General features: G+C 50.7%; 12 protein-coding genes across 14 annotated transcripts; 5 read left to right on the top strand and 7 right to left on the bottom strand.

Annotated features, from left to right (window-relative positions):
- Window positions 1–4: 4 nt before the first annotated feature.
- On the top strand, window positions 5–1209 carry PV06_00563 (uncharacterized protein). Its single transcript, XM_016401077.1, has 2 exons — window positions 5–420; window positions 521–1209. The coding sequence occupies exons 1-2, from the start codon at window positions 299–301 to the stop codon at window positions 1167–1169; spliced, it is 771 nt and encodes a 256-aa protein (XP_016268130.1). The 5' UTR covers window positions 5–298; the 3' UTR covers window positions 1170–1209.
- Window positions 1201–3969, bottom strand: PV06_00562. Of its 3 annotated transcripts, XM_016401074.1 has the most exons (3): window positions 3881–3969; window positions 2098–3829; window positions 1201–2051 (listed from the first exon to the last, which is right to left on the bottom strand). In XM_016401074.1, the coding sequence occupies exons 1-3, from the start codon at window positions 3908–3910 to the stop codon at window positions 1537–1539; spliced, it is 2277 nt and encodes a 758-aa protein (XP_016268127.1). In that variant the 5' UTR covers window positions 3911–3969; the 3' UTR covers window positions 1201–1536. The 3 variants fall into 3 exon arrangements, with proteins under 3 accessions (XP_016268127.1, XP_016268128.1, XP_016268129.1); XM_016401075.1 differs by having other exon boundaries at window positions 2098–3969; XM_016401076.1 differs by having other exon boundaries at window positions 1201–3829.
- Window positions 3970–4191: 222 nt separating this feature from the next.
- PV06_00561 (uncharacterized protein) lies at window positions 4192–5945 on the bottom strand. The gene has a single exon (XM_016401073.1). It carries the CDS (start codon window positions 5615–5617, stop codon window positions 4253–4255), a length of 1365 nt encoding a protein of 454 aa, XP_016268126.1. The 5' UTR covers window positions 5618–5945; the 3' UTR covers window positions 4192–4252.
- A 425-nt stretch (window positions 5946–6370) lies between these two features.
- Window positions 6371–8503, bottom strand: PV06_00560 (uncharacterized protein). Its single transcript, XM_016401072.1, has 2 exons — window positions 8204–8503; window positions 6371–8153 (listed from the first exon to the last, which is right to left on the bottom strand). The coding sequence occupies exons 1-2, from the start codon at window positions 8440–8442 to the stop codon at window positions 6749–6751; spliced, it is 1644 nt and encodes a 547-aa protein (XP_016268125.1). The 5' UTR covers window positions 8443–8503; the 3' UTR covers window positions 6371–6748.
- A 161-nt stretch (window positions 8504–8664) lies between these two features.
- Window positions 8665–10976, top strand: PV06_00559 (uncharacterized protein). The gene is made up of 2 exons (XM_016401071.1): window positions 8665–9290; window positions 9341–10976. The coding sequence occupies exons 1-2, from the start codon at window positions 9143–9145 to the stop codon at window positions 10873–10875; spliced, it is 1683 nt and encodes a 560-aa protein (XP_016268124.1). The 5' UTR covers window positions 8665–9142; the 3' UTR covers window positions 10876–10976.
- Window positions 10977–11138: 162 nt separating this feature from the next.
- Window positions 11139–12322, top strand: PV06_00558 (uncharacterized protein). The gene is made up of 2 exons (XM_016401070.1): window positions 11139–11887; window positions 11950–12322. The coding sequence occupies exons 1-2, from the start codon at window positions 11174–11176 to the stop codon at window positions 12205–12207; spliced, it is 972 nt and encodes a 323-aa protein (XP_016268123.1). The 5' UTR covers window positions 11139–11173; the 3' UTR covers window positions 12208–12322.
- Window positions 12323–12970: 648 nt separating this feature from the next.
- Window positions 12971–16702, top strand: PV06_00557 (uncharacterized protein; the record flags this gene model as incomplete). Its single annotated transcript, XM_016401069.1, has 2 exons — window positions 12971–13392; window positions 13442–16702. The coding sequence occupies exon 2, from the start codon at window positions 13448–13450 to the stop codon at window positions 16700–16702; it is 3255 nt and encodes a 1084-aa protein (XP_016268122.1). The 5' UTR covers window positions 12971–13392; window positions 13442–13447.
- A 129-nt stretch (window positions 16703–16831) lies between these two features.
- PV06_00555 (uncharacterized protein) lies at window positions 16832–19043 on the bottom strand. Its single transcript, XM_016401067.1, has 2 exons — window positions 18937–19043; window positions 16832–18846 (listed from the first exon to the last, which is right to left on the bottom strand). The coding sequence occupies exons 1-2, from the start codon at window positions 18956–18958 to the stop codon at window positions 18389–18391; spliced, it is 480 nt and encodes a 159-aa protein (XP_016268120.1). The 5' UTR covers window positions 18959–19043; the 3' UTR covers window positions 16832–18388.
- On the top strand, window positions 17116–17322 carry PV06_00556 (uncharacterized protein; the record flags this gene model as incomplete). Its single annotated transcript, XM_016401068.1, has 1 exon — window positions 17116–17322. One exon carries the CDS (start codon window positions 17116–17118, stop codon window positions 17320–17322), a length of 207 nt encoding a protein of 68 aa, XP_016268121.1.
- An 840-nt stretch (window positions 19044–19883) lies between the features above and the next one.
- PV06_00554 (uncharacterized protein) lies at window positions 19884–21383 on the bottom strand (the record flags this gene model as incomplete). Its single annotated transcript, XM_016401066.1, has 4 exons — window positions 19884–20231; window positions 20306–20676; window positions 20809–21171; window positions 21327–21383. 4 exons carry the CDS (start codon window positions 21381–21383, stop codon window positions 20192–20194), a joined length of 831 nt encoding a protein of 276 aa, XP_016268119.1. The 3' UTR covers window positions 19884–20191.
- A 446-nt stretch (window positions 21384–21829) lies between these two features.
- Window positions 21830–23389, bottom strand: PV06_00553 (uncharacterized protein; the record flags this gene model as incomplete). The annotated part of the gene is made up of 1 exon (XM_016401065.1): window positions 21830–23389. The coding sequence occupies one exon, from the start codon at window positions 23387–23389 to the stop codon at window positions 21830–21832; it is 1560 nt and encodes a 519-aa protein (XP_016268118.1).
- A 711-nt stretch (window positions 23390–24100) lies between these two features.
- On the bottom strand, window positions 24101–26054 carry PV06_00552 (uncharacterized protein; the record flags this gene model as incomplete). Its single annotated transcript, XM_016401064.1, has 3 exons — window positions 24101–24473; window positions 24534–25517; window positions 25579–26054. The coding sequence occupies 3 exons, from the start codon at window positions 26052–26054 to the stop codon at window positions 24101–24103; spliced, it is 1833 nt and encodes a 610-aa protein (XP_016268117.1).
- Window positions 26055–27080: the final 1026 nt, after the last annotated feature.

Below are 27080 nucleotides of genomic sequence, written 5' to 3'. Positions count from 1 at the left end.
CCGACACAGACACAACAAGTTGCTATTTACTACGGTACGTCAATGCCATAAGGCGTCCATTGTTACTCCGATACTACCACCACCGTAAGTCACTACAGGGCGTGTCAATTCTTATGTCTACGAGTATCCGTACATACCACACAATAAGATGGCACGATGATGTCTATATATTTTTCATCACGGAGTATTGCGTTTTATATGGTTCCGCACCTCATTTTGAGAATCACAAGGGATACTCGTAGCTAGGTCGACTTCAGACACTCACCTCTCTCCATACTTCTGGAGGAAAACCACACAAATGGAAACTACCATCACAACTCCAAGGCTCAAATTGACCTTGGTCACATCTGCGGAAAAAGGTGGTCCGGAATTCGAATGTATACATCAATTGAGGAGTGACGAGAAATCAACATGGTGGAGGTAAGAGCATCGAAATTCACAACCTCACAATGCCTTGTGTTTTACGACACAAACCATGAATGCTTTTTCCCCACGGCCGAGTATACTAATTTTCCGGAAGTATTCTACCTCGATCCAAGACTTCAGGAGATACCGAAAAGTTCATACAAGGATTTTTACCTGTCAAATCTACTACTACGGTCGACGACCACACAGACACGGACGACAACGACGACGACGACGACGACGACGACGACGATGAGAAAAGAAAGGCATACCGAATCGCCTACGCCGTCCACGAAATCACTGACGACCGGCAGAAAACAGCGACCCCTGAACCGACAAAAACGTCGTCGTCCTCCTCTTCCTCCTCCTCCTTCATCGGTCTCGTCACCTTGGTCCACGTCGACTCCCGCAACCTCGTCCTACCGGAACACCTCAGCCCCGTCGCTTCCGAAACCGCATTGGTCGTCGAACTGGCTTACTCTTTTCTTCCGGGTGCTTGGGGCAAAGGTTACGCGACCGAATCCGTCAACGCCGTGTTCGCGTCGTGCAGGAAGTCCACGTCTCTGTGGAATCCCCCATTCACAAAAGTCTACGTCCGGGCCATAGTCAATGCGGAGAACCCTCCCAGCTTGAGGGTCATGGACAAGACGGACATGGTGAAACGGGGCGTGTTCGAACTCAACGACCGTCCAGTCTTTCTCGCCGGCAAGATCAGAGAACATCACATTCTCCACATCTATGGCATGTACCTCGTCACAAACTAGACAACATCACAGTCTCACAGATATAACAAGTCCTCTCTAAATCAATGTTTTTTGTGTAACCCTACAGCAATAACAACAACACCATGCTCAACCCAACGCGGTCTGGAACTCTCCACCTGAATATCTATTTATACTCCACCACTCCATAAGCAGAGAATCCCCCCCCCCGGTGATGACAACCTAGAGTCTGACTACTCAAGGTCGAACCTTCAATAGTGAAAATACTGATACAGGGTAAAATCCTTGCGCTGTTCCTTCTCATGCTCGCCGCCTGCCAAAAGGCATATCTACCCAGTCGTGGGATATCTTGCAAGACACAAAACCCACGCTTCTAGAGCCTTCATAAACTCCCATGTACAACCCGTCATCATAAAGCACACTCATGAATTCCCGCCGGGCCAAGGTCATTATACTCAGTCCTAGTGAGAAATCCCTTGCTGTTTCCTTGATCTACGATGAAAACAACCTTGGCCGCGACCTGAGCGCCCAAGAATGCCGCCTCTTCCATGCCACTAACGTGAGGATCCTTCCATTCAGGAAAGTATTCTGGCATCTTGACTGTCTTGACAGACGTGGGCGATTGGCTGAAGCCGCGATGATGATAACCCATACCTTGATCCTGGCCAGGTGGTAATTGTCCTGGAATCTGGAGATGTTGATTCGGCTGCATCATGTTCTTGGTCGCTGCAACCAGCAATGGGTTGACACCGCCGCCGGGGTGATGGAGTTGCTGGCCAACTTGTCCCGGTATTGGTGTATTAGTACCTGGGGTGGCTACCGGTGTGGTGAAATTTGATGGTAGTTCCGAAGTGAATATGGTGGCAGTAGAAGGAGATAGGACGTAACGTGAATTGAGTATCGAGACCAGACTGGATGTGAAACCTGGAGAAGTCAGTGAAGATCAAGAGACGAAATGGGAACGACCAACCTCTGACACGGCTACCATTTCCAACCACAATCACATTGTCCCACAGTGCCGATCTCATAGCAATATCAGGTACACTCAGAACGGCGTGGTGAATTGCCTCTGCGATCGTGTCAATCAAACCTTCTGCATATCCAGCAAGAGGCGTTGCAGCCATGAATCTTTCAATTCCAACCTCGACTTCACGCTTCTTCCGCCGACTAACGGGTTCGACATTGTCGGAATCATCGCGTGGTAGGTACTCGATATAGGTGAATGTTGCACGTTCCCTCTCAGAATTTCTCAGGCGCATTTGTTTTGGTGCTTCTGCAGCGGCCCCTTTCTTCGCTGCGGCCGCTTTTTCGGCTCTCTCCTTCTCACGCTTTGCCAGAAGCTCCGCGGCATTATCACGGGCCACAATCGCGGCCACGTCAAGCACACCTTCATTATCATCGTCCTCGCCATTACCTCCCTCTTCACCCACTACGGTGCCTGTTCCGGGACCACGGGGCGCCTGGCCAGGTCTTAACCCGTCCTCATCCTTGGCATTCGATCCGGAGTCTAATGCACCCGTGGAAGCTGCAGCTGCTGGGTTAGGAGCTGGGGCACTTGGCGACGCGGTCGGGTAGGCTACTCCTGCAGGAAGGATCTCGCATATGGGGTTCTTCTTTAGCTGCTCCGCCATGTCTTCTGTGAAGCCCTTTTTCTCTAGCACTTGCTGTAACCTTTTAGTCATAGTCTGTCCACCGCAACCACGCAGGCCTGCTCCCCGGCCAATGTCGTTGACCTGGAATTCCGTCACGGCAGTTACGTCGCACTTTTCGTAGCCAATGTCAACGACAAGTCCGGTTGGGATACCATAGGCATAGGTTCCGGTAAGAGCAGCGTCCATGAGGCAAAAGGCAGGGATTTTCCAGTTCTCAAAAACAAACTGAGTGATCATCTCATTATCCCTTGCGGACCAGCAAGGTTGTGAGACGAATAAAACGGGGCTGTGGAAAGGAGGAGACACCATATTGTAGATATGCGAGAGGAGTGCGAAGAAGCAAGGCCAATTCTCAATGCGACCCTCGACGATGGGATAGACGGCACCTTCCGTAGCATAGGGGTCGTCTTCATGCTCAATCGTCTCTTCCTCCACCTCTTCTGCTGCCTCTTTCATATCCGTATCTGGTTCGGACGCTGCAGCTTCTATTGCTTCTTGTGCGGAAGGGGTTTCTTGTTTGGGTTCTTCTTGGGATGGTGCTTCAGCCATGTCAGTGTCTGGCTTTGGAGCTTCGGGTAATGAATCTTTCGCTTCCGCTGGCGCCTCTACCATTTCCACATCGGCTGAAGGGACGGCTTCAGAAGGCTGTTCGGGTTTTGGTGGTTCGGCTTCGACAGGAGGAACAGCGTCGCTTTGACCGTCTTGAGATTCAGCCTTCTCCGTAACTGTTTGACCAGAGGTCTCATCGCTCTTAGTTTGCGGTTGATCGACCTCTACTGAAGATGCGACAGGCTGCTCAGTCGTAGGTAGTAGGTCTTGCGTCTGCTCAGCTGCAGGTCGCTGAACTTTCGTCTCCCCATTCTGGGTAGATTGTGGTTGTTGCGGGGCCTCCTTCCTCTTGGTTGTGAGTTTTGATCGAATTTTGGTGGGTTCCCATTCTCCAGGATTTGCGCCTGGAAACATACGACTGGGAAATCGGTAGCGGGGAGGAGTGAACGACTCGGGCAGACCTAGTTGCGCCGAGGTGATATACGAGCCCGGAGCAATGATCTGTGTTCAAAATCAGCCAAGTGCAGGCGCAAGCGCACAGAAAGTACCTACGAGCACATGCTCATCTTTAAATGGAGGCATCACTGCGGCGTCGTCAGCGGTTCACCTCGCTCGATGTCGACGAGACGATGCCCTCATCAGTCGCGCTTTGCACTTGGGACTTTCACTCCTACCGCGACTTCTCCAAACGCGGGCAATGCCAAGAGAAAAGAGATGATCACGTGTACTTAGCGAAAAATCATCACTACGCTCGGTCCATCAACATATGCAGTTGCCTGGTGGCGAAAAACACATTTATCAATTTGCACGGAGTACGAACGAGAGTCAATGTTAAACTCGCATAATGCACCGATGATGAAGATTATTTCGTTACAGTATTTAAAATTTGCTTTTGATTTCTCATGTATCTAGAAAAGGGCCAATTTAATGAACCTCTTGAGTAGGCACCCAACCATCATTTCTCGTAGTAATAGTACAATCCGGACTAGCGGTCACTCGCCATAATTGTGAATTCCTGGCTACTGCCCGGTAGTCAACGCCAGACATAATCTTCGATTCTGTAAGGCCGTCATTCTCATTCTCGTTCGCCCAGACCTGTCGTCGTATCTTGCGATGTTCTTTCTCCAACCTCACGATGGTCCACTTGATTGTCATCAGACTCGACCATGTCCACCGACGGTCAGGGTCTTCGGCGAAACCATCTTCGCTAACCACTTGCTGCAAAGCCCTGTCTGTCGCTGCCAGTAATAGGCGCGCCATGTGTGGGCTGCATGCGAGTAGTCGGCTCAGAAGCTTCATGCGGAAAACCGCTGGTCTGGTCGGTGTCGAAGGCATCGAAATCAAACAATGAATCAGTGGGAAATTGTTCAGGATGGAAGAGAAATCCTGTTCCGTCGAGGTCATTGACAATTTCTGTGCCAAAATCTGGAATAGATTGTAGATTGGCAAGAGCGTTGTCGTTGAGAAGGTTTGAAATATCGTCAAGGTCTGGAAGACTTGAAGGAGGTAACTCAGGCCAAAGTTGTTGGTTTGACTGCATGGGAACGCCGGCAGCTTGAAAGCCCAGGTCTCCGGTTGACACTGCAGGTCACACAATACCACAGCAGGATATTGTGTCATACCGGAGACAGCTGGGAAGCTTTGGTACGTCGCCATCGAATCAGATTGATCGGCTTCGGCGTGTGCGTTTATTATGTTGAGTTGAGGGGCGAGGACAGGGGATTCGTGTTTAACTGGTGTGAGGGTGTCGGATTCAACTAGGGTGGGATGTTGCTGCACTTCACACTCATATGCTGGTGTTTCTGGGGTGGAGGATTTCAGATCGAGTGGTGTAGGCGAGGACAGGTGGTTCGAAACAGATGAATCACAGTCAGATGGCATCGGTGTTGGGAAGTCTGCCTGGACGCCGAACCTGGACTGATAATGTGCTAGGAGTTCTCGAAGACTGGCGTTCTCTTGCTCGATGCGATGTTGTCTAGCCTCAAGCTCGGCAACAGCAGCTTTCTGGCGTTGCCGAGACTTGTCGGCAGCTCTTCGATTTCGGAGAATGCGTTCATTCTTTCTCTGTTCCTTTTCCTCTGCCGTCTTCGCTCGCTTTCGCGGCGGGAGTATCTGTTTGATTTCAGGCACTGGCTGACCCCACGCCTTCCGCTTCTTTTTGGTAGGTTGATCGGAGGGGGGTTGACTTGACTCCTTGCAGTCTTCTGCGGTGGTAGCAGGCGAGGGATAAGACTCGCTGTAACCGGAGACGTCAAACATCGAAGGGTCGACGTTATCCATTGCACTCATTTTGGCGGTAGTGTGAGACGATCAGGCAAGGCCAATGGAGAATAGTTGCCAGCGTGTAGAGTCGGATAAAGACTGTCGTTTATGTGGACGGCCAAAGAGACCAGGTGTCCTCAGTGTTTGGGCTTCATGTTAGGCAGCAGCATAAGCTGGTAGAGTAAAGTGGAGGATGATCACAATATGGTCTGAGATTAGGGTCAAAGAAAATTGGCGATGTTTGTGAAGTGAAGGAGAGTGATGGTGGTTGTTGGGCGGTGGGCAGGCAGAATATAAGGACAGCGTGTCAAGAAGGGGGCAACAGGGCACAGAGGCTAAAGAGGCCAAAACGGCGAGCCACCTCCTGAATGTCTGACTTGCTGACCCGCATCTTTCTATTTGTGTTGGCCACTCAGCGCAGGCGGTTGCGCCATCAGTCCTCAGCCATCTCATGTCGACACATGCCATCCCTTGCTTTGCCCTTCGATCTCCTTCGCTTCAGGTTCCTCCACATCCACAACTAAGCCTCGGAGTCGTCAGCCGCGACTCGCTTCCTCCTCTCCCTTGTCCCACTTTGTCGTCTCGATCACGATTCTGCGATTCCTGCGTGTATCAGGAGATGGTTCACCCGTACTCTGTACTACCGCCAGACTGTCAGTAACGCAGGGGATATCTCCACAGCTTCGATAGAATCCCTTCAAGCACCCGTCACTCGGCTTTCCTAGCTGTTTTACTCATCGGGTATAGAGCCACCGATCGCATGAGGACAAGGAGAAGGGAGTTGTGTGCACACAATTCTTATTAGGCCAGACATGATGCTGACTGCAGCCCACTTCACGGCCTCCGATAGAATCTTCGGACTGTCTCGTGCCAATGGCGAAAGTCCCACCTAGACAGGTCAAAGACAACGCCAGTTCAGGTTTTGATTTGGGTCTAAGCTGCCTTTTCCCACGGAGTACATACATCTCATGCAGAAAGGGGTATCTTTGCTGTACTCGAAACAACTTTTTCCGCCCGCCGTGCCTGTTTTCTTACTCATCCAAATACAGCCAGCCATCAATGCACTAATCCGCAATCCTTGTACGCCCAGGGTCAAACACACGAACCCAGTGGAAAATACCAAGGTGCAATCCAGGCTTGGTCACCACTACACCTTAGTTATGTTGTACATTGACTGCTACTGCAATTTAAGACCTTCTTCTTCATCCAGTCCGCATCATGATATGACTTTTCCTGGTAGACCTCGTCCACTAGATCGTTGACCATGTCTTCAACGATCTGTTCTTGATAACGCTTGCCGATGGGTCGAGCATCCGGATGCTGGGGTCCGTCTTGTCCATAACCGTACCACCAGGGTCCGTCAAATTTGCACTCGATTGCGCCACCAGTATAGTGACTAATTGCCGGGTAATAGCCAAGTAAACCATCATCAACGTCGCCCTGGCCTGTGACAGCTCGACTGCCCTTCTCGATAGATGAAGCTGGAGGAAGAAATGCAAAGAGATGTTCCCACACCACTCCATGGTATTTCCCGTTGACCCAGAGCTCAATTTTGCTTCCGGGAAGAGTTCGTAGGTGTGGAAGTTCGGTGTTTGGATGAGGATCGGTTAGGTGGTCGTATTTCTTACCGGTCTCAGGGTTGACGGATTTGTTTTTTGAGTTCAACGTTGGTCGGCTTAGGTCATGGTTTGGTGTGTATTCAGGACATTCAAAATATGTCATGCCTTTGTGTAGGAAAGGGTTTCGGTCGCGGATGATGTCGTGATCTGAGGGGACTGTGAGTCCATGCAAGGGTTGTAATGTAGCCCGTATAGAGCTCCGTGAGGCAGATTTCCTGCTCGATTCATCTTTGCTCTTAATCGATTCACCATCTTTAGGCTTCGGCCCGCTCTTAGCAGATTTCTTGCCCGGACCTGATTTCTTCTTAGTGTTGGCAGGACCGCACTTCAGGTGAGGGTATTCGGCAGGGTTGTATGTTCCTTCGACCACCTTCTTGTGTACTTCCAGAGAGGGCAGTGTAATCATAAGACCAACCACATCTCCGGGAGAAAGGTCCTCTGGATCCTTCCCACCTTCGCCCTGCATGTGGTACATTAGCGTATTGAACCGCACACTGCCGTATTCTCTGGCTCGACCACTTCGTAGAACCACCCCGTAGCTGTATGCATTGCCACCAAGATTCTCGCTCCAATGATGTTCTCGCCGACAAAAGCCAACGCGTAGGCCTCCTCGATTCGTGGCTGTTCTATCCGAGTTCTGACTATCGGCCAGGGCGCGATCTGGTTCCTCTCTGCCTGGAGGGGCGATACTCAAGACCTTTGCTTCAAAGAAGAATTTCCCTTCTCTTGCAAACACGTTTGCTCTTGTTGTATAACTCCCAAACTCCCCGCTTTTGCCTAGCATGTCCTTGGTGAACACGTTCTTGAGGCTTTCGACACCGCACTGCGGGTGGTTCTCGTCACTGAGCCGGGCATATCGTGGAGGAGCATCGTCGGTGTGGAAATAGAAGGTATCTGGATCCCTTTTCGCACGTACGTAGAATCGCTTTTCCTTACTCTCGACGCTACCAGAATTAGCAAGGCCCGTTGCGCCAGGCTAGAATGAGACACTTACTGGGTGCCTAGTGAGTAGAAATCGATCCTTTCGCCGTCAGCGCCCCTTTTAGTGTGGTCGTATATCTTGGGGACCTCCTTCTGGTCTTGGAAAAACTTTGGGTCATTAGGCGCAATGTAGGTAGGAAGGACGACGGACTTGTCGTCGTCTTCAACTCTGTCGATCTTGCTTGTTACTTGTTCTTTCACCTTTTCGCTGGGCTTTTTCTCTCTGTGTCCACGACCAGATGACTCGTCCATCTTGGACACACTTCCAAATATCGAATCCGGTGTTGGTGAGATTCAATCGCGTGCAAACTATACATTGACTTGCGGGCTGTCTGAGAAGCGTCTGGCTAATACTCGGCTAATCTCTGGAATATCGACGCACGTCTGGGATGCAAAACAGTCAGAAACAACTCCAGTGGACACAACAAAAACGTGAGATACATTCTGTTTTACTTCATCAAGCCATCCTTTACTGGTCTATGAGCCTTCTAGATGTTGCATAGGCTGGTCTTAGAACAGGGTGAACCAGAGAAAAACACCTACCGTATTCTACACACTCGCATCCCGCACCAATATTGTATTGGTATTATGAGAACCCCGCGAAACTCCCATTCTTTCGGCCCTGTGCAAATATCTGATGTTTCAGGCAACGATGATTGCCCCCGAAGAATACCACTGGTAAGCTGCGCAACGATGGCATTCCGAGAGAATGGCTTTTAGGCGGCTCATCTCACAAGGCACGAGGCTGACCAATGGCATCGCGACTTTTCCTCAGTGCGCCTTTATTTCCGCTGTGGAATCTTGAGTGCTATCGGAAAGTCCGAAGTTTTGAGAGAGGATGTTTTCCTAAGGCGTGCATAATATTGACAGCGTCTTACAGGATATACCTTCTAGAATTGTATAGGACTAGGATCGATCAAGACGACACGTTGAGGTCGCTTGTGGGTGATATATGTTTGGACGCTCTCTATCAGGACATTGCTCATCGCCGACATCCTTGATCTCGGGGTTTTCTCTAACGAGATATATTCACGGGGCACAGAGGCTAGCCATGAATTCAGACGAGTTCAGAAAGGCAGCGCACGCTGCCATAGAAGAGAGTAAGAGGGTCATTGACATCTCTACAAGCCCAAGTTACTGATTCTTTCAGTCATTGCATACAACGAAAATGTGGCGGATTATCCGGTTCTACCTACGATCAAACCAGGGTTTCTGGCACCCCAATTGCCCAGATCGGCACCGGAGAAGCCTCAAGCATGGTCAGATATCCAGCCTGATATTGCATCAAAGATTGTCCCCGGTCTTACGCATTGGCAATCGCCAAAGTTCATGGCATTCTTCCCAGCGGGTGTCACGTACCCATCTATGCTGGGGGAAATGTACTCGGCCGCATTCACAGCACCAGCATTCAATTGGTTGTGTAGCCCTTCATGTACAGAACTCGAGACAGTTGTCATGGATTGGCTGGCCCAAGCCTTTGACTTGCCTGAAGAATTCCTAAGCACCTCACCAAACGCTGGTGGCGGCACAATTCAGGGCTCAGCATCAGAGGCAGTGGTGACCTGCATGGTCGCCGCCAGAGAGCGTTACTTACACGGCAAATGTGATGCCGAAGGCCTGAAACCGGACTCAGAGGAGCGAGCGGATAGAATCGCATACCTCCGAGGACGACTAATAGCTCTCTCCACAGATCAGACACACTCGTCGACACAGAAGGGTGCACTGATTGCCGGGACAAGATACCGCGCGATTCCGACGAAACTTGAAAATGGCCTCTCGTTGACTGGCCAAGGCTTGGAAGCTGCTTTGGAACAATGCAAGAAGGAAGGCCTCGAACCATATTATATTACGCTGACGATGGGTACGACTTCGACATGCGCAACAGACGACTTTGAGAGCCTAGCGCCAGTGTTAAAGTCCAAACCTGATCTCTGGGTTCACATCGATGCTGCATACGCTGGTGCCGCCTTAATATGCCCAGAATTTTCATCTAAATACTCGCCGTGGATGAAGATCGCGGACTCTTACAACATGAATATGCACAAGTGGTTGCTAGTCAATTTCGATGCTTCATGTCTCTTTGTACAGAACCGGAATCATCTTACCCGCGCCCTTTCAATCGAGGCGGCGTACTATGTCAACAAGCATACGGACAGTGGCCTAGTCACAGATTACCGGGATTGGCAGATCCCACTGGGTCGACGCTTTCGAGCGCTGAAGATCTGGTTTGTCATGCGCACTTACGGCCTTGAAGGCATGAGAGCCCATATCAGGAAGACCGTAGCCATTGGCGAAGTGTTTGCCGGCCTCATCCGTGGACGTTCAGACCTTTTCGAGATTGTCGCCAAACCAGCATTTGGCCTGACCTGTTTCAGAGTTAAGCCTTCTCTGCTCTCGCCACAGGGCTCAACCGAAACGGATTCCACTTTCAACCCTCGGATATCAGCTGAGCAACAGCGAGAACAAGATGCTAATGCTGTGACCAAGCACATCGGCGAACTCATCAACGAGCGTGGAGAGGTTTTCCTGACTTGCAGTAGTACTGCAGGAAAAGCATTCATGCGCGTTGTCAGTGGAAATCCGAATGCTGAAGAGAAGTATGTCAGGGCGGCATTTGATACTATTGTCGAGACAACGGAAGAGGTGCTTGCTGCTCGGGGTAAAAAAGCAAATGGCCACATATAAATACGTGGTTTGGGAATATGCTAGACATTGGGTTGAAATATAAGAGTTCATAGGAAGGGACCGTAGATTTAGAAGAGAACGATCATACTTAATGCTTCCCTGTTTAAACATCCAGATACATGTTCATGGATGCAGTGATAGTAGTAATTATTCCTCTGTTCTCATGTCCTCTCTGAAATCGGCCTGATCCCCGCAAAATACGCGTTTCATTTCAGACGCGTAAAGTATGTTGAATTTCCTGCAATCAACAGAATCAAGAAAGTCTCTACAATGGTGAAAGCCTTCGTGCATAGCTACAATGGCAGATCTTGGTGATTCATCTGGCTATGATGATTCTAATCGAGCCTTTCTACAAGCCTTCCTTGCTCGCAGTGTCCTAACGCTAGCAACTGCCCAACCCATCCTTTCAGCCCTCCTCACGTACCGCGATGGCCGCGAAGTTCAGCCTCAAGATGTCACGATCGAAGATCTGAATGCCTACATTGCAGACTCGAACCAACGACTGTCCCCGCTTGACCTAGAAATCCGAAGTACATTCCACCAAAAGACTCGGGAGCGTATCTACGCTCTGGTCAACACCACCAGTGACCCACTGACGCAACTAGCCACGACATATTCAGCGGACGAGATAGTATATCTGAAAAAGCTGCTCGATGCCATGTTTGACGGCCCCAACAATCGAGGGAAGAAGGAGGCCATGTGTCTGAGTGGTATCGACGCCATACAGGTTGGACGGACCCAGGGCAACAGGAGGACGACACAGGACGGAGATGGGAATGCGACACAGGCAAATGCAAGTACATTGGGCGCAAAGGACGCCGAGACCATGCTCGCCAAACTCGTCGAGGAAGGCTGGCTGGAAAAGAGCAGGAGTGGCTTCTACAGCTTAAGTCCGCGAGCGTTGATGGAGCTGAAAGGCTGGCTTGTCGATACATACAACGACGAAGACGAGGATGGCGAGACGAACAACAAGATTAAATTCTGCCATGCTTGCAAGGAAATCATTACCGTCGTACGTTACTGTTCGTTGGGCGTCTAATATGAAGAGCTAGAGCTAATGCTTGCCGCATCCAGGGTCAGCGATGTCCACGACGTGAATGCAGATGCCGGTTACACGACATTTGCACACAGAATTTCTTCCGGATGCAGCGATCGCAGACCTGTCCGATTTGCAAGACGGAATGGGATGGACGACATTATGTTGGGGAGAAAGCGATCACGACGTCGGAGAGTTATCAGATGAGCAGGCGAAGAAGCGGGCACAGAAAATCAGCTGAGGCGCAGAGACAGAGAGATGCCGACGAAGACGAGCAGGGAAATGAAGACACTTGACATCTTTTTGGGACCGTCGCTCTTTTACTATGTCGCTCGAGGAAATCTTCCCTGCGCCTGCACCTGCGCGAAAGATCGTGAGCACTTCTACTCCCATCACCACGTCGGCAGATTGCAATGATCAACGCCAGGTTAGGGTTTCGACTCTAGATTTTTTAACTCGAGAGTGATATACTGACAAAACAGCAAGTATTGACTGTCTTGCGTCGATGCTGAGATGCGCTTCATTATCCAAGATTCTGCAAGTATACATGCATTCGGAGCAAGCATCGCAAATAACGACTGCTTGCGAGACGGAGTGTGTGGTTGCTCTCGGATACCGCCCGAAATAATGACTTTTCCAGGCAGGTCGAACCCTTCTGGACATGATTGTCAGGTCTGTCCAAGCTCATGCATCAGCCGAGATCTGGCACGTTGCAACGGTGGAAAATCCCTCCGGACCATGCGACTCGACTATTCCAGAAGGGAGACGAATTGACAACCGGCTAAATGCCCGAAGCGAGAATACTTGTATGAATAGGCCAAGTGTAGGGCGGAGACTGCATGACATTTGTGGCGTTGTGCCTTGGGGTGTGATGTGAAAAAAGCCTGCCATAGCTCGTCCATAGCGCCGAGTAGAGCCTGGATCAGCCCAAGCTATGCTGCCCGTGCTGTCCGTGTTGTGGGCTGTTTCTGGCATGGTGGGCCATACCTGGTAATGAATGATTGATCATTGATCTTCCTCCGCAGCCACATCCGCCTTTTTTTCACTCTCTCCGCATCTGGCACCCAATGACGTCGACTTCAAACTGCGCCAGATTCATGCGAACCACCAGGTTCAGGCATGAAGGATGCATGCCGTCCATGATGCTGGATCCCTTCCCAGGTTGGGAAAGGTAATGGCAAGCTTCTCAATGTAACTCACCACTTTTCCATCGAATCTCTAGCGGCTCTGCCGTACCTTTCATCATCCTCTCATCGGTGTGTACATAGTCTCGCAGCAGTAGCCTCATTTGATTCGCATCTTCTTTTTCTCTCTTGGTTGCTATACATGATCTTAGTAGAAGAGCTTCACTGATTACCTGGCTCACACACGCTTAAACTCCTGACCATTTGCTCGGGCAAAAGCTTTGGTTAGCTGGCCCATACCAGAACTGTTCTTCCTCCATGACAGAAGTGGTTGGCTCAAGAGGAGTATAATTCAAGGCAAGACACTCAATTTATTCAACTAGCCACAGCTAACTGTATACCCTAGATAAACATGATGCTTGAAGGGTTGTCAAAAGTTCTCCTGGTCGTGGGATTGTTGTGTTCGATCGCCTCAGCTCAATCGGGCAACGCATCAACAACCTACAAGACTCGTTTCGACGGAGTCACTTGGGACGCAGCGAACTGGATACTCACCACTACCGAGCTCGATCAAGGTCACTACCAGTCTCGAGCAACAGTCGCAAACGGCTATCATGGCATCAATGTAGCTGCGTTGGGCCCCTTCTTCGAAGTCGATACACCAGTCGCTGGTGACGATATCAATGGCTGGCCACTTTTCGGTCGAAGACAGACGTTCGCTACCGTTGGTGGTTTTTGGGACTCTGAGCCAAAGCTCAATGGCACCAACTTCCCTTGGCTGGATCAGTATGGCTGGGACACTGCAATCAGTGGCATTCCACACTGGGGTGGCCTTGTAGTCGACCTTGGTGGGAGCAATTTCCTCGCCGCCTCGACGAACAAATCCACCATTAGCGATTTCAAGTCAAGTTTGGACATGAAGAATGGATTGATGAACTGGGCGTTTACCTGGACCCCTGGTGGTGGTCATGGCTCTTTCAACGTCTCGTATCAGATGTTCGCACACAGACTGTATGTCAATCAGGGCTTTGTCACACTCAACATTACAGCCTCCAAGGCCACCAACGTGAGCGTTGCCAACGTCCTCAATGGTGATTGTGCAGTACGAACCACCCCGGGCCAAAACGGCGTCGATGCATCAAACCCGGACCTCATATTTTCATCAGTCTCTCCGAACGGCATCAGCAATGTGACGGCCTGGGTGTATGCTGCGGTGTCTCACAGCGGAGCCAACGTCAAATCCAACCAGTCGAGCACTGTAGGCAGGCCATACGTCGGAAACAATGAATCGTCTGTTGCTCGTTCCTACCAGGCCGGTCTGGAGGCTGGAAAGGTGGCAACATTTACAAAGTTTGTCGGTCTCGCGTCGTCTGACGGCTATCTCCAACCTCGAGCTGTTGCCAGAGACGCCGCACTGAAGGCGGCGAGTGCTGGCTACAGCGAGTCATTGCAGAGTCACACCCAAGAGTGGAACACCAATTTCCCTACCACTTCGGTCGACGACTTCTCCTACCCCGAGAACGGAACGCTGCCGGACGACCCGTACATCATTGAAGCTGCCATCGCAGCGGTGGCCAATCCATATCATCTCCTCCAAAACACAATATCCGAGAATGCACTCACTGCGTCCGACAATTCCTCGATCAACAGCCACAGCATCGCCGTGGGCGGACTCGGATCGGACTCGTACGCCGGGCAGATCTTCTGGGATGCCGAAATCTGGATGCAACCTGGTCTGGTGGCAGCGTTCCCGGCATCCGGACAAGGTATAGCCAACTACCGTGTCGAACGGTACCAACAAGCCCTCGCAAACACGAAGACGGCGTACCAGTCGTCACAAAACAACACCAACTTTTCTAGTAATGCAGCCATCTTCCCGTGGACGAGCGGCCGTTTCGGCAACTGCACCGCGACAGGCCCCTGCTTCGACTACGAGTACCACATCAACGGGGACATCGGTCTGGAGTTCACAAACTACTGGGTTTCGTCCGGAGACACCTCCTTCTTCCGCGAGTCTCTCTACCCAATCTTTGACTCGGTCGCCACCCTCTACTCGGAGTTGCTCGTCAAGAACGGCACGCGCTGGGCGCTCAAGAACATGACCGACCCGGACGAATACGCCAACCACGTCGACAACGGTGCCTTCACCAACGCCCTGATAAGCCAGCATCTCAGCTACGCCAACGACTTCCGCGGCATGTTCAACGGAACACCCAACTCGACGTGGGACTCGCAGGCCGACAACGTGATTATCGCACGCGACGCCGAAGCCGACATCACGCTCGAGTACGTCGGCATGAACGGCAGCATCGAGGTGAAGCAGGCCGACGTGATCCTCAACACCTTCCCCTTGGGATTCACGGGCCAGAACTACACGGCACAGGACAGCCTGAGCGACCTGGACTACTACGCCGCGAAAACGTCCATCAGCAGTCCGGCCATGACGTACGCCATCTTCAGCATCATCGCGAACTCGGTGTCGCCGTCGGGCTGCTCGTCGTACACCTACCAACACGCCTCGACATCTCCGTACCTTCGTGGACCTTGGTTCCAGTTCTCCGAACAGCTCGTCGATAGCTTCCAGGACAACGGCGGTACGCACCCGGCGTACCCTTTCCTGACGGGCCACGGTGGGAGCAACCAGGTCGTGCTGTTCGGGTACCTTGGCCTCCGTCTCGTGCCCGACTTTTCTCTCCACGTCGACCCGAGCCTGCCCCCGCAGATCCCCCAGATCAAGTACCGCACGTTCCACTGGCACGGGTGGCCCGTCGGCGCCTTTTCCAACCAAACGCACACCGTGCTTTCTCGAGGGGGCGGCCTCGAGCCCGCCGAGGGCGCGGTCCCGAACGCCACGTACGCGGACTCGCCCATCCCCGTGCTCGTGGGCACCGTCGGCTCGGAACCCCGGGCCCGACTCAGCCTCGCGCCCAACGGCAGCGTGACGATCGAGAACCGACAGATCGGCCTCGTCAAGACGACGCAGGACAACGTCGCGCAGTGCCTCCCCGCCACCTCCCCCGACGAGTACCTGCCGGGCCAGTTCCCCATCGCGGCCGTGGACGGCGCGGCGAGCACCAAGTGGCAGCCCGCCGTGGCGAACAAGACGGCGAGCGTCACCGTTTCGTTGCCGGTCGGCTACCGAGTGCGAGCCGTTCAGTTCGACTGGGCCCAGGCTCCTCCCTGGAACTACACCGTCCTCTTCCACAACGAGACCCTGAAGAGCCCGAGCGCGGTCGGCGCGAGTTCCGCGAACGGCGTGCTAAAGGTCGCCTCCGACGAACGTGTCAGGATCAACAACACCTACAACGCCACGGAGATTTTGGACATTGGTCCACTCGAGAGTAACATCACCACGTTCAACGTGCCGGCCGATCAAACAGTGTACACCAGCAAATACGCCACTTTGCAGATATGGGGAAGTCTGGCCAACGGCACGGCCAACGCCAAGAACATGGGAGGTGAAGGCGCCACGGTCGCCGAGTGGAGTATCATCGTTGACGGTTTGAGCCAAAACCAAAGCGAGTCACACCTGAAGAAGCGGGATCTGGGTGGTAATTTGAAGACGAGAGAAGCAATGAATGCCGACGTGTTGTTGAAGCTGGGTAGGGTGGCTAGGTACATGGAAGGGAGGAAGAGGATGGAGAGGGCAAACGAGATTTGGATTTGAATGATCTACCTACCTACTTATCGCATATCAAGGTGTATATCTTCCCAAGTATATCACGAATGTAATGGACATGTAATGGAACCAAAGTACAGAGTACGAAAGCGATCCCTTTAAAATGTTTTTACTTCCAAACCAAATACCTATTTAGGTATTTAAACATGGTGTGAAATAAAACGAGTGAAAGGGACAAAGATCGAAAGAAGATTGATATATTCACCAATTCAGATCTCTGTCTCTGTGCCTGTGCTTCCCCGAGACAACAAAGTAAAATTTATTTCCCTGAGGTAGACGTTTAAATAGGCAGCAAGGCAGCGATATTTCAAGTGTAAGTGTAAGTGTAAGTGAATGTGTGTGTGATACAGGGGATTCTCTCATTCATACAAAAAGTCTTGTCAGCTCAAGCTTCCAAAGCCATGTTGAACGAAACCCTGGCTCGCATCACACCAAACATCACCTTCGAAACTCTCAAAAACGTCACCTTTGAAACCATCACGGACCTCACCATCGAGTCTCTCATGACCTTCGCAGGCGCCGCAATGGATCGACTCGCCCAATACGCCACGTTTCATCCGTACCTTGCGGGATTTCAAGTCGCCAGCAACCTACTCACCCTTTCGTAGGAGCAGGATTGGGAATCTCCAAACTTCTCTTGAAATTGTTGCGGTTTGGACCAGTAGGGCCGATCGCAGGTACGTGCTCACGCTCCCTTTTGTGTGTATGTGTGTAAAAGATAATGTGCGTTCTGAGGTATGCTTGAGGATCATCTCTAATCCCATCTCTTGTGAGTTCTTCGTAGGAACGATTGCGGCATAGTATCAATCGACTTTCCTTGGAGCTTACATCCCGGCAGGTGGCATCTTCGCTTGGGCTCAACATTTGGGTATGGCTTGAAAAAAGAGGGAACTTTGGGTGAGCTCGGAGCGACCGTCAGATGCCATCAAAACCCCAGGAGAGGCTTCGACAATAAGCAATGTCAGAGGAATCAAAGAGAGGCTCGCTCGGACTGGAAAAATTGTTCATTGACTGTGGTTGTCTTTACACGCCTAAGGAACCAAGTGACTTTTCTACTCGGTGTTGAAGACTTGGTTACACATATTCCATGGGTGCAGCGGAGAGCGGAGATGATGATGATCCCGATTGAATTGAATTTTGGACGCATGGCTGCGTGGTGAGTTCATTTTTCCGACCTTATGTCTGTGTGTATCCGCACCGAATGATGGTCCGTGGAAATGGTCCCGAGGTCCATCCTTGTTAATTGTTGCCATCGTCCTTCACCAACGGTATGCCTTCTAACCCTCCGCTACCTGTATCGAAGCCAATGGCCCAATGGTTTCTGGCAAGGATGAACCAGTTGTGAGATGTCGTAGCGGAGCATTTCGTGGAGATTACCAATACATCGACTGAGCAAAGCTCGGAGTGTGGTAAGTTCGTACATTGCTCGTTCAGGTCGACGAGCTGGGGATGCCAGTATCATATCAGTATCCCGTTGATATGAAGGACAGACCATGACATTTGGCCTTGAGTGTTGATGGTTGCTGATACGCTCTCTAGAAAGAGTTCCAACCTCTCGAATGAATGCCGCCATCTACGGGTCTAGCACATAAAGCTGATTCCTTCTGTAATGGATGAGTATCATAATTCGAGCAATGTCTTTCGTCGGAAAAGTCGTGCTTATCATCATCATCATCATTCGTGGGCATCGCCTTGTCCTTCCATTCTACCTCGTGCTTCGCCCAGTAGAGCTTCTTGCATCTTTCGTAATTCCTCCTCGCCCATCTTGTCGAAGCCACCGAAGTTTCTCATCTTTTCGCCTCTGCCGACTCTCTTCTTTTGGACTTCTTGCCATTCGCCGACGACCCCGCGGCATCCTTCGATGTAGCTGCCGAAACCGAGATCGGTCAAGGCCTGTTCGACATGTTCGACGCTGATGGTCTTTTTCGATTCGCGCTCAGAGATGTCGTTGGATTCCGAGGACAACATTCGTAAGAATTCAAGTGAACATGAAATCAAGAGGTCCCGCGCCGGCCGAGTAAAGGTCATTTCACCATCTTTGCCGGCGGCGGAGTTATCATGAGGGAGCTGTGGGAGGATTTCTGAAATGATCTTCTGTACCGTCGCCTTGGGGAGCGACAGATCGTCGTTGCCTGCAGACAGATTAGACTCTTGACCTGGATAGAGCATTGACGAGCGCAATGACTTGTGCGGCGCAAAGATAGAAGGGGGGAAATGCGTACCACCAAATTCCTTATCCGACATGATGACTGTGTGTGAAAGGTGAGTGGTCTTTTCTTCGACTTATGAACGATGTGCTATGAAGTGTCGCTCATGGCGCCAGACTGGGGGGGCACATGTTGGGAATTAAATAGTTTGATGAGCGCTGCCTTGATCGCAGAGAGGGACGAGAGATCTTCCAAAATAGGCCTAGTTCCAGAAGGGCTTGGCACTGTTTTCGTTGGAGATTAAGCGATTCTTTTTTTTTCCGATTCATTCAATCTTCATGTTTGATTCCATCGACCTTTCATCTTCTGACTTGTTCAGATCAAACGGCCGCTGTTGAGTACAATCAAAGTGACAATCGCCATCATGATGGGCTTTCACTATGCGGTGGCATAGCTAGTTGCCTATATGAGCCTTGTGACCTTGGTGCTTGGTGGAGGTCCTCGAGACAGACTTCTCTGTACTGAACACCAGCTCAGTCGGTGGTTCACCTTTTCATTCATGTGAGTATCCTCTATCCCCTTCCACCTTTTCTTTTTTCCTCGAAACACCATGATGAACATTCGTGTCGCCCCTATCTTATGATCTCTTTGAGGTCTGTGGTGATTACCTGTCCACTACCAAACTCCGGACTTTCTGATTCAGTCACACCCATCCTCCTTTGTCTTCACTCACACACCTCTGCAAAACCAAAGCTAATGCGCGTGTGTATCAGGATATTTATATTTGGTATGTCGATTGATCACTCTAATCTCCCAATGTCCCTCAACATGATGAGCAAAACATTCAAGTACTATCAAATTCGGATTTATAATGACGAATCAACTGGTTCGATTACCTGAACTCAGCTTCACCTCTTTCATCTCTCATACTGCGAAAAGCAACAAGTCTCTGACTCGGTTTCTTGTATAGATTCCCTTTGTGTCTCCAGCCCTTGTTTCATTTATTGTGTAAGTCTACTCGTGTTGTCAATACCATTCTATGATGAACACATTCACTCTTTCCATGCTAAGTATGAAGGTCATTTGATCTAATGCTTCAAGCTGTGTATTCATTTTTTCATCTTTCGCCTGAGTTCTTATCATTTGACATTTGAGTCCCGTATCTGCATTGAAGTTCCTCTTTGCTGACTGGTTTTAAACAGGTGTCGTCATCTACTTGCATTCTTCATTTGTGTCGTTTGCCCACAGCCATGTCATGTAGCAATACATCACTTTGTTTGAAGGACAGTTTTTCAGTCATGGCCTTTTCCTTCCGTTCCCAAATCAATGTTCAATCTCCCCTGTAGTCTGCCAACTTCGGATCATCCCAGCTTTAGATATCTCGTCAGCGTTTGAAATCGGTAAACAGTGTTTTTTGGACCACGAGTGATATGAACAAACTCACCTCAAGAATTGCCCCGACAAATCCTTTTCCGCTCGGATTGCCAGTTCGGCAATCACTCGCCCGGGTTTCTCGGGCGGCAACAGGATCCCATCCTTTTTTGCGCTCCCGAATTTCTTTTGATCCTTTTCGTCCATGTTTTTGAGAAATTTCTCTCGAATGTCGACTTGCATGGCAGTGTCCACCACTCCGGGACGTATGGACACGGTCGTAACGTCGGGTTCTTCGGTCCGCAGCGTCATGGCGAGATGATTGATGGCCGCCTTTGAAGCACCATAGGCTCCCCACGACGCGTACGCGTTTGTGGCGGCGCCCGATGAAGTAAAGACTATTCTACCCTTTGCCGGTCGTAGTAGAGGCAGCGCTTGTGTGATCTGCGGGGACAATTTAGTACGCCGTGACTGCTTCGTGGTGCTGTTGACATGTGTGACGCCTGCAGGACCGTCGATGGGTCACAGGTTTGCCACGGGGGACGAGGAGGGGGGGGGGAAGAAAGCAGAACCCACCAATTCCACGCAACTGGAAACGTTGATTCGAAACGTGCTCTCCCAGTCTCGTTCCGCCGAGACGTCCTTGATCCTCAAAGACGAACCGAACGTTCCGTGGTTCAAGACGAGTCCGTCCAGACGCCCATCCAGTTCGACCTTGGTCAAAATGGACCTGACGTACTCGAGCTCCGACATGTCCCCCGCGCTCGTCATCACACGGTCGGGATTCTCCCTCGCGAGGTCCTCGAGGACATTTCGTTTGCGTCCCGTCAGGATCAACAAATGCTGCGAGCTCGAGGAGAGCAAGTGTCTCGTTATGGCCAAGCCGATACCGGCCGTCGCTCCCGTCACCAAGATTGTGCGGCTTCTCGGGTTGGCAGACTGTCGTGTCCAGGTTAGTTGTTTTGGGTCCCATAACCACAAAGTACGAGTGGCGAGTACTGTTGAACCCCCTCCCTGAGGGTACTACTCGTGTCATGATTGTTCCAAACAAATGGAGGGGATTTCTTGGGGGAAAGCTCTGCGTGAAAACGTACTCGATGGTTTGACAAAAATTCTCGAGACGGACCGAACTGACTTTTACTTGTAGACATTTTCGAGGTGCTCGAGGTTGGAATTTTATGTTTCTGTTTCACCCTTGCGGACAAGCCGAATCGATGATAAATGGTAGAACTCTTCTTTCAAACGAAGCAGAAGGCTTGGTGTGATATTTTTTTGGTTTATTTATTGATCACCGACCGACGGATTTTGCTTTTTCCGTAATTCAGTAGTGACAACCTTGGATACTAAGGAAGATCGGTGGTTGTGGAGGATATGATATCAACGAGACAGTAGAGTACGATTAACTCCGCAACGAACGGACAATCTTCGGTTATCGAGATATATATATATATTCTCTGACCGTGAGTTTCGCTCTCTCTTCATTGAAGGGTTACCCGTAGACACCCTGTAGAATGATTCAATCTGTCGTTAAAGTGCTCGTCCCACGACTATGTCGTGCAATATCATAAAATGTAATCCTGCATTCCGATTGAAAACTTTACGACTTCTTCTGACTCTCCGCTTGGATCTGTTCCATGACCATGTCCGTGTTCTTTTCCGTCTCTTGCCAAACCTGCTTCACCACATCCGCCCTTTTGGAGCTCCTCACTTGAAAGCTGGCCTCGAACTTTTGCGGTCTCGAATTGAAGCCCTGAGTGAACGCATAAGGGTCGACCTCGATTCTCTGCTTCCTGCCGTTGACCACCCTGTACTTGTGGCCGATGTCAAACGCCCACAGCATCCTCGCGATGTTGATGAAGAGACTGTTCTTCGCAATGTGCTGTCCCGTACAGATCCTCCTTCCAAACCCGAATGGCGCCAAGGGCAGATCGGGATTCTCGATCCATCGATCCGGCTTGAACTCGAGGGGATCATCGTACACGTCCTCGTCGAGGTGGATGGCCCAATGATTCCCAATCACCGTGGCACCCGCCGGGATACGGTAGCCCATGTATTCGTCATCCTGGGTGACGGCATGCGGGATACCTCCGGCAGACACAGGCCGCCAGCGCAAAACCTCCTTGAGGATGGCGTCGACGTACGGTAGCCGCTCCTTGTCCTCGAAAGAGGGCATGAGATCGTCACCGCAAAGTGCATCCACCTCGGCTTGTCCTTTCTCCATCACCTCAGGATATAGCAGCATCGCGAGCGTAAAGACCTCCAAGGCCATGGTTGTCGTGTCACTACCGGCCTCGTATATGATTCCGACATCGTACGCAAGTTCCTTCGGCGACATCAGTCGTCCTTCCTTCATGCCTGCGACAAGTTTCGACCAATTCCAGGACCTCGCTCGCTGGCCTTGCTCCAAGTTGTCCATTTGCAACCTGGCCTCAAACTCGTGTTGACTATCGCCTAATCTCTTCCACGGGGCGAGGAACTTGGGGAGGTGGTTGAGCGCGGGGAGCGCATCGACGATCCAAGTCCCCACTCGTGCCGCGATGAGGAAGTTCTCCATGACCTTGTCGACGGCTATGACCTCGGCCTCGTCACCTCGCACCAGGCGTCGACCATACGCCAGCGCAAAGATTAGACTCGACGAGTACCGGTGGAAGCGGTCCGAGAAGTCTGCGTCAGAGTTGAGGAGTTCAAAGATGAGTTGCTTGCTTTCGAGATCCTGAAGGACGCGATAGCTCTGGGAAACTCGGACGTTGAGGTATGAAGCTTGTAGGCGCTGGTGGTTGCGCCAGCGTTGGCCATACGGCATAAGAAGTGTTCGGAGACCTTTGCTGACGCATTCTCCGCCCATCACACTGCGAGGGCGCGAGCTGTAGATGTTGCTACGTTTGTCGAGGAGATCATGAGCCGTTTCATGGTTACTCAGCATGATGATAGTGTTTAGGCCGTATTGTAGGCTGAAGACTGGGCCGTACTGCCTCCCCCATTCTTGGTACGTGCGCCAGGGATATTCCTGTGGTGCTTGGTGGAGGTTGCCAATCACAGGCAGCCGTGGTGGTCCAGGAGGAAGCCCGAGTTTCTTACGATTTGCCAGTCTGGTTGCCAGCCATGCCAGAGCGAATGCAACTGCCGCGAATGTGAGAACGGTGAGGTTAACCAACATATCGGATGCGTGGCTTGGTAAGAATACTATTGGAAAGGCCTGGGTCCTGTCGGCTTAAGGCTCTTTTGAGTCTCTTATACTCAGGTTTTGGAGGGCGTCCGTTTCGACCTGACGGCTTGCTCCTAAGTTTCAGTGATTCCACTGACCAAGAGATGAATACTGAAGCAGATGTTGCAGGGCTGAACGCAATACACTAGTGCTGCTGCCCGCATCTCCAGATAACGACTGAATTATATGATGCCACAATCAGTCAGAGCCCCACTGGTTCGAGATGCCAGCGTACTGAGAGAATGCTTTGAATTCTTGTGGGACTGACGATCACATTTTTGATGTCAACACTCGGTAAATGGTCTTTGTATCTGGAGAGGCTCTGTAGACTCATGTCCCAGCCGAGGAACGCTTCCCCACAAAACGTCCCCAGGCATTTTACCGGGGCTGAAACCTTGGTAGCACTCCCAACGACTGTTATTGGCAAAATGATCGGCAATCTTGTGGGACGGCTTGTCCACCGAAGGAGAGATATGTCGATTGAAAGCAGCTGACCATACTAGACATGTGTCGCTAATCCCATGGAAAAAGGCGGAAATTCGGCAGCCCAATATTCATTTCACTGTCTTGTGGGAAGTGTACAGCCTCGACGTCCCACAATGAAATATTGCCAGGCAAAACACCATGTATTATGCAATAGGGGATCGATTTTGTCAACCAATATCATCTTAGAACACGCATTCCCGCCATTCCCTCGCCTCTAGCCCGGGCATCAATTGGGTTAGAATAAGCGACTGTAACGTTCGCGAGGTGCTTTGGTCGGGGGTCTCCACCACCAGCGGCCTCATCGCTATCGGCTAGAGCGTCGAACGCCTTGTCCCTAGTCACGCGCAGGATTGTAGAGAAGCTGTTGGTGTAGGAGAGCCCGTTGACAAATATCGCATTCATGCCAACTCCGAGGCAGGTTGCAGATAGACCGATCGCGATGCCATATGATATGAAGAGAGCTCGAGGCGCATAGCTGAATGTGTTCAGCGACTGTCTGAGTATTGCTTGAGTGGCTACATGAGAGCTGTAGTTCTGCTCGAGATACCCACTTGAAGCAAACGTTAGCAAATTGTGAAGTGAAGAGGGGACAAATTGCAGAAATACTCACAATTGCATGTCGCTATACCTGTAGCTCAGCGTGAAATTTTGGAATAGACTCTCTAGTGCGTCCGTAAATTGGTCCCAGGTTGTGATGAAAGCAGGGTCGGAATACATGGTACCTGAGATGGCAGCACCCAGAACTGGATTGACTTGAACAGCACTCCCCGGGGTAAAATTGTTGCCGTTGATCTTGATTGTTGTGGTCCCACTTGCGTAATAGCCAAATGCTTGCATGAAAGCCTGCGCATTGAATCGTTCAGCTGCTTCATCAACGGTGTACTTGGTAGGAAGATACTGCACTGCCTCGATGCCATCGAGGATCTCCTTAGTCGCCGTGATGGCTTGTTGCCCGTTGCTATTGAGTTTAAAATCTGCGACATAGGACGCATTGTGCAAGGTACATTCAGCCACGTTGTAGAGCCAATCGCCGGCCGGTATGGCGGTCATATTGTCCGAGGAGTACATCATTTGAAAAACCTTTGCAGGCCCATTGCTGGGTGCTTCCAAGCCAAGGTTGGGTGTCGAAAAATTATACTGTCCCTTGCCGTCGATGAGGGCCTCGAAGAATGTGGCGTTGATTGTGTCTGGTCCAAAATCGCTTTGGGGCACAAATCCAGCCCAGTAAATCATGTTTCCCGTCTGATTCATATAGTCATACAGTCCATCGCGAATGATAGCGGTGGTAGCACTGTCCGGCTCAGCACATTGAAGAGCAGGGCCGTGGAAGCTGAGACTGTAGGAGAGGTTCTGCGATCCCAGATCCAAAGAGACTGGGAGCACATCGCCTTGCTGGATATTCAGGTTTGCTACTTTGAGAAATGTCGTTGACGTCCCAAAATATATCCAAGACGAACCATCAGCAGTGGTCAACATAGTGAGTTGAGAGTCATTGTTCTGGCGCTGGGGGACCTGTATAGCATCTGTAGTCTCGTGCATCAGAGGCCGCACTGTTAACGTAGAAGGCGTGAAGATGGCAGATAGCGGAATGAGCCTGGAATGACAGTGAGTAATAAAGACAACGAACAAGACCACCGTCGATGAGTCGGGCTCACCATGTCGTAGCAGCCGTGAAGGTCAGTAATGGGTGCCGCACCCAGAACTCCACGTACAGGAATTCCAAAGGATTCGTGAGAATGTCGAACATCGAATCTACCGCACGAATCTTCATAGAACTGGACCTGAGTGAGCGCCACAAGCATTGCGTGAACGATGTGGCTGAAGTGACTGCTAAGGATACTTTGACGATGAAGGCCAGAGCCAGTCCGGATGTTGAGATGATCTGTTGTTCATGCTCGAAGCTGATAATTCGCTTGTTGAAAATGAAGTATAGAATATGATGAAAGATGGCACCAAGAACCCCGATGATGAACGAGACAATCATGATTGTTGGTGCTCTCCACTGCATAAGGCATCTCTTCTTTGGCGCGATGAACTGTTCTTGAGTGTACACGAGCGGTTTGCCCGTCGATAGGCTTGTCCAAGATCCGCCTTCATGGTCACGAACTCCGTAGTACTTGTGAGGAGCCATGCTTCCGCCGTGGTCACCACAATAGATGTGAAGAGTTGGTCTAGCATATGGATGGCCTTCAAAGATATATAGCAGAGGGCGTTCCGCCGCAGATGCCGCGACAGGGCACTTCAGTTTCCCAGGAAACTTATCGATAGGCCTGCATATGTTCTGCGGCTACATCGTCTATAATAGCCCATGGATGTTTACACGAGGTGGCGGCGTCGACGATCGTTCTCCTGAGACAAGTCATGTTTCGGAACAGGCTGGTAAGAGGTCGTATTCATCCTTGTCAACGGGCAAGCCTCATCCCTTTTTACCTCTTCTCGAAGAAGATTGGCCAAATAACTATTTTATTAGGCTGGAATACGAGCTCGTGCGCTAATGTTGCACATCATGCCTAAGGAATCGGACAAGCGAGGCCAGTTGATGCCACGGATGTTGAGGGGGCCAACATGCAAGTTCGGCTCAGCCCTGATTTCAGCGCTTATAATTGAGGTTTGGGTGGTTCGGGGCTCTGCATCGGATATTCAGAGACGGTCAAAGCCAGGCAGGCGGTTCAAAAGGACCGTCCATTACTGTCCAATGAAACATAAATAAGGCCACCCTCATAGCATGAAGTTTGAAGTTTCCAGTTGAAGCGACGGTACGAAGTAAATCAACTGTCGTAGTCGACATACTTTACCGTAACTCGTCTGGCGGAGCGTAAGCAGCATGGATGGCTGATTTCTTTCATTTGCATGTTCTGATCGCGATTTAATAAATGATACTCGCATTATATTTGGATGTCAAGCGATATGCTTGACGTGTCTGATATTTTTGAAGAAGTGCTCATTTGGGACATATATCTCAGCATATCGTGCCGTATTTCGACATACGTCTGCCCTTATCGTGAGGATCATTTCCAACCGCTCCTGCCTGGCTAAAAATTCGAGAGAGGTATCATGTATTTGATAAATTCACATATATCGTCGATGTCTGGATTCCCCAACTACCTTACTTTCTCATCTCATGAAGCTTCTCCTCCCTTCACAGCACACTAGGCAT

Source organism: Exophiala oligosperma (assembly GCF_000835515.1).
Source record: "Exophiala oligosperma strain CBS 72588 unplaced genomic scaffold supercont1.1, whole genome shotgun sequence".
In the NCBI taxonomy this organism is placed as follows: domain Eukaryota; kingdom Fungi; phylum Ascomycota; class Eurotiomycetes; order Chaetothyriales; family Herpotrichiellaceae; genus Exophiala; species Exophiala oligosperma.
This window is presented reverse-complemented; position numbering and strand designations above follow the sequence as displayed.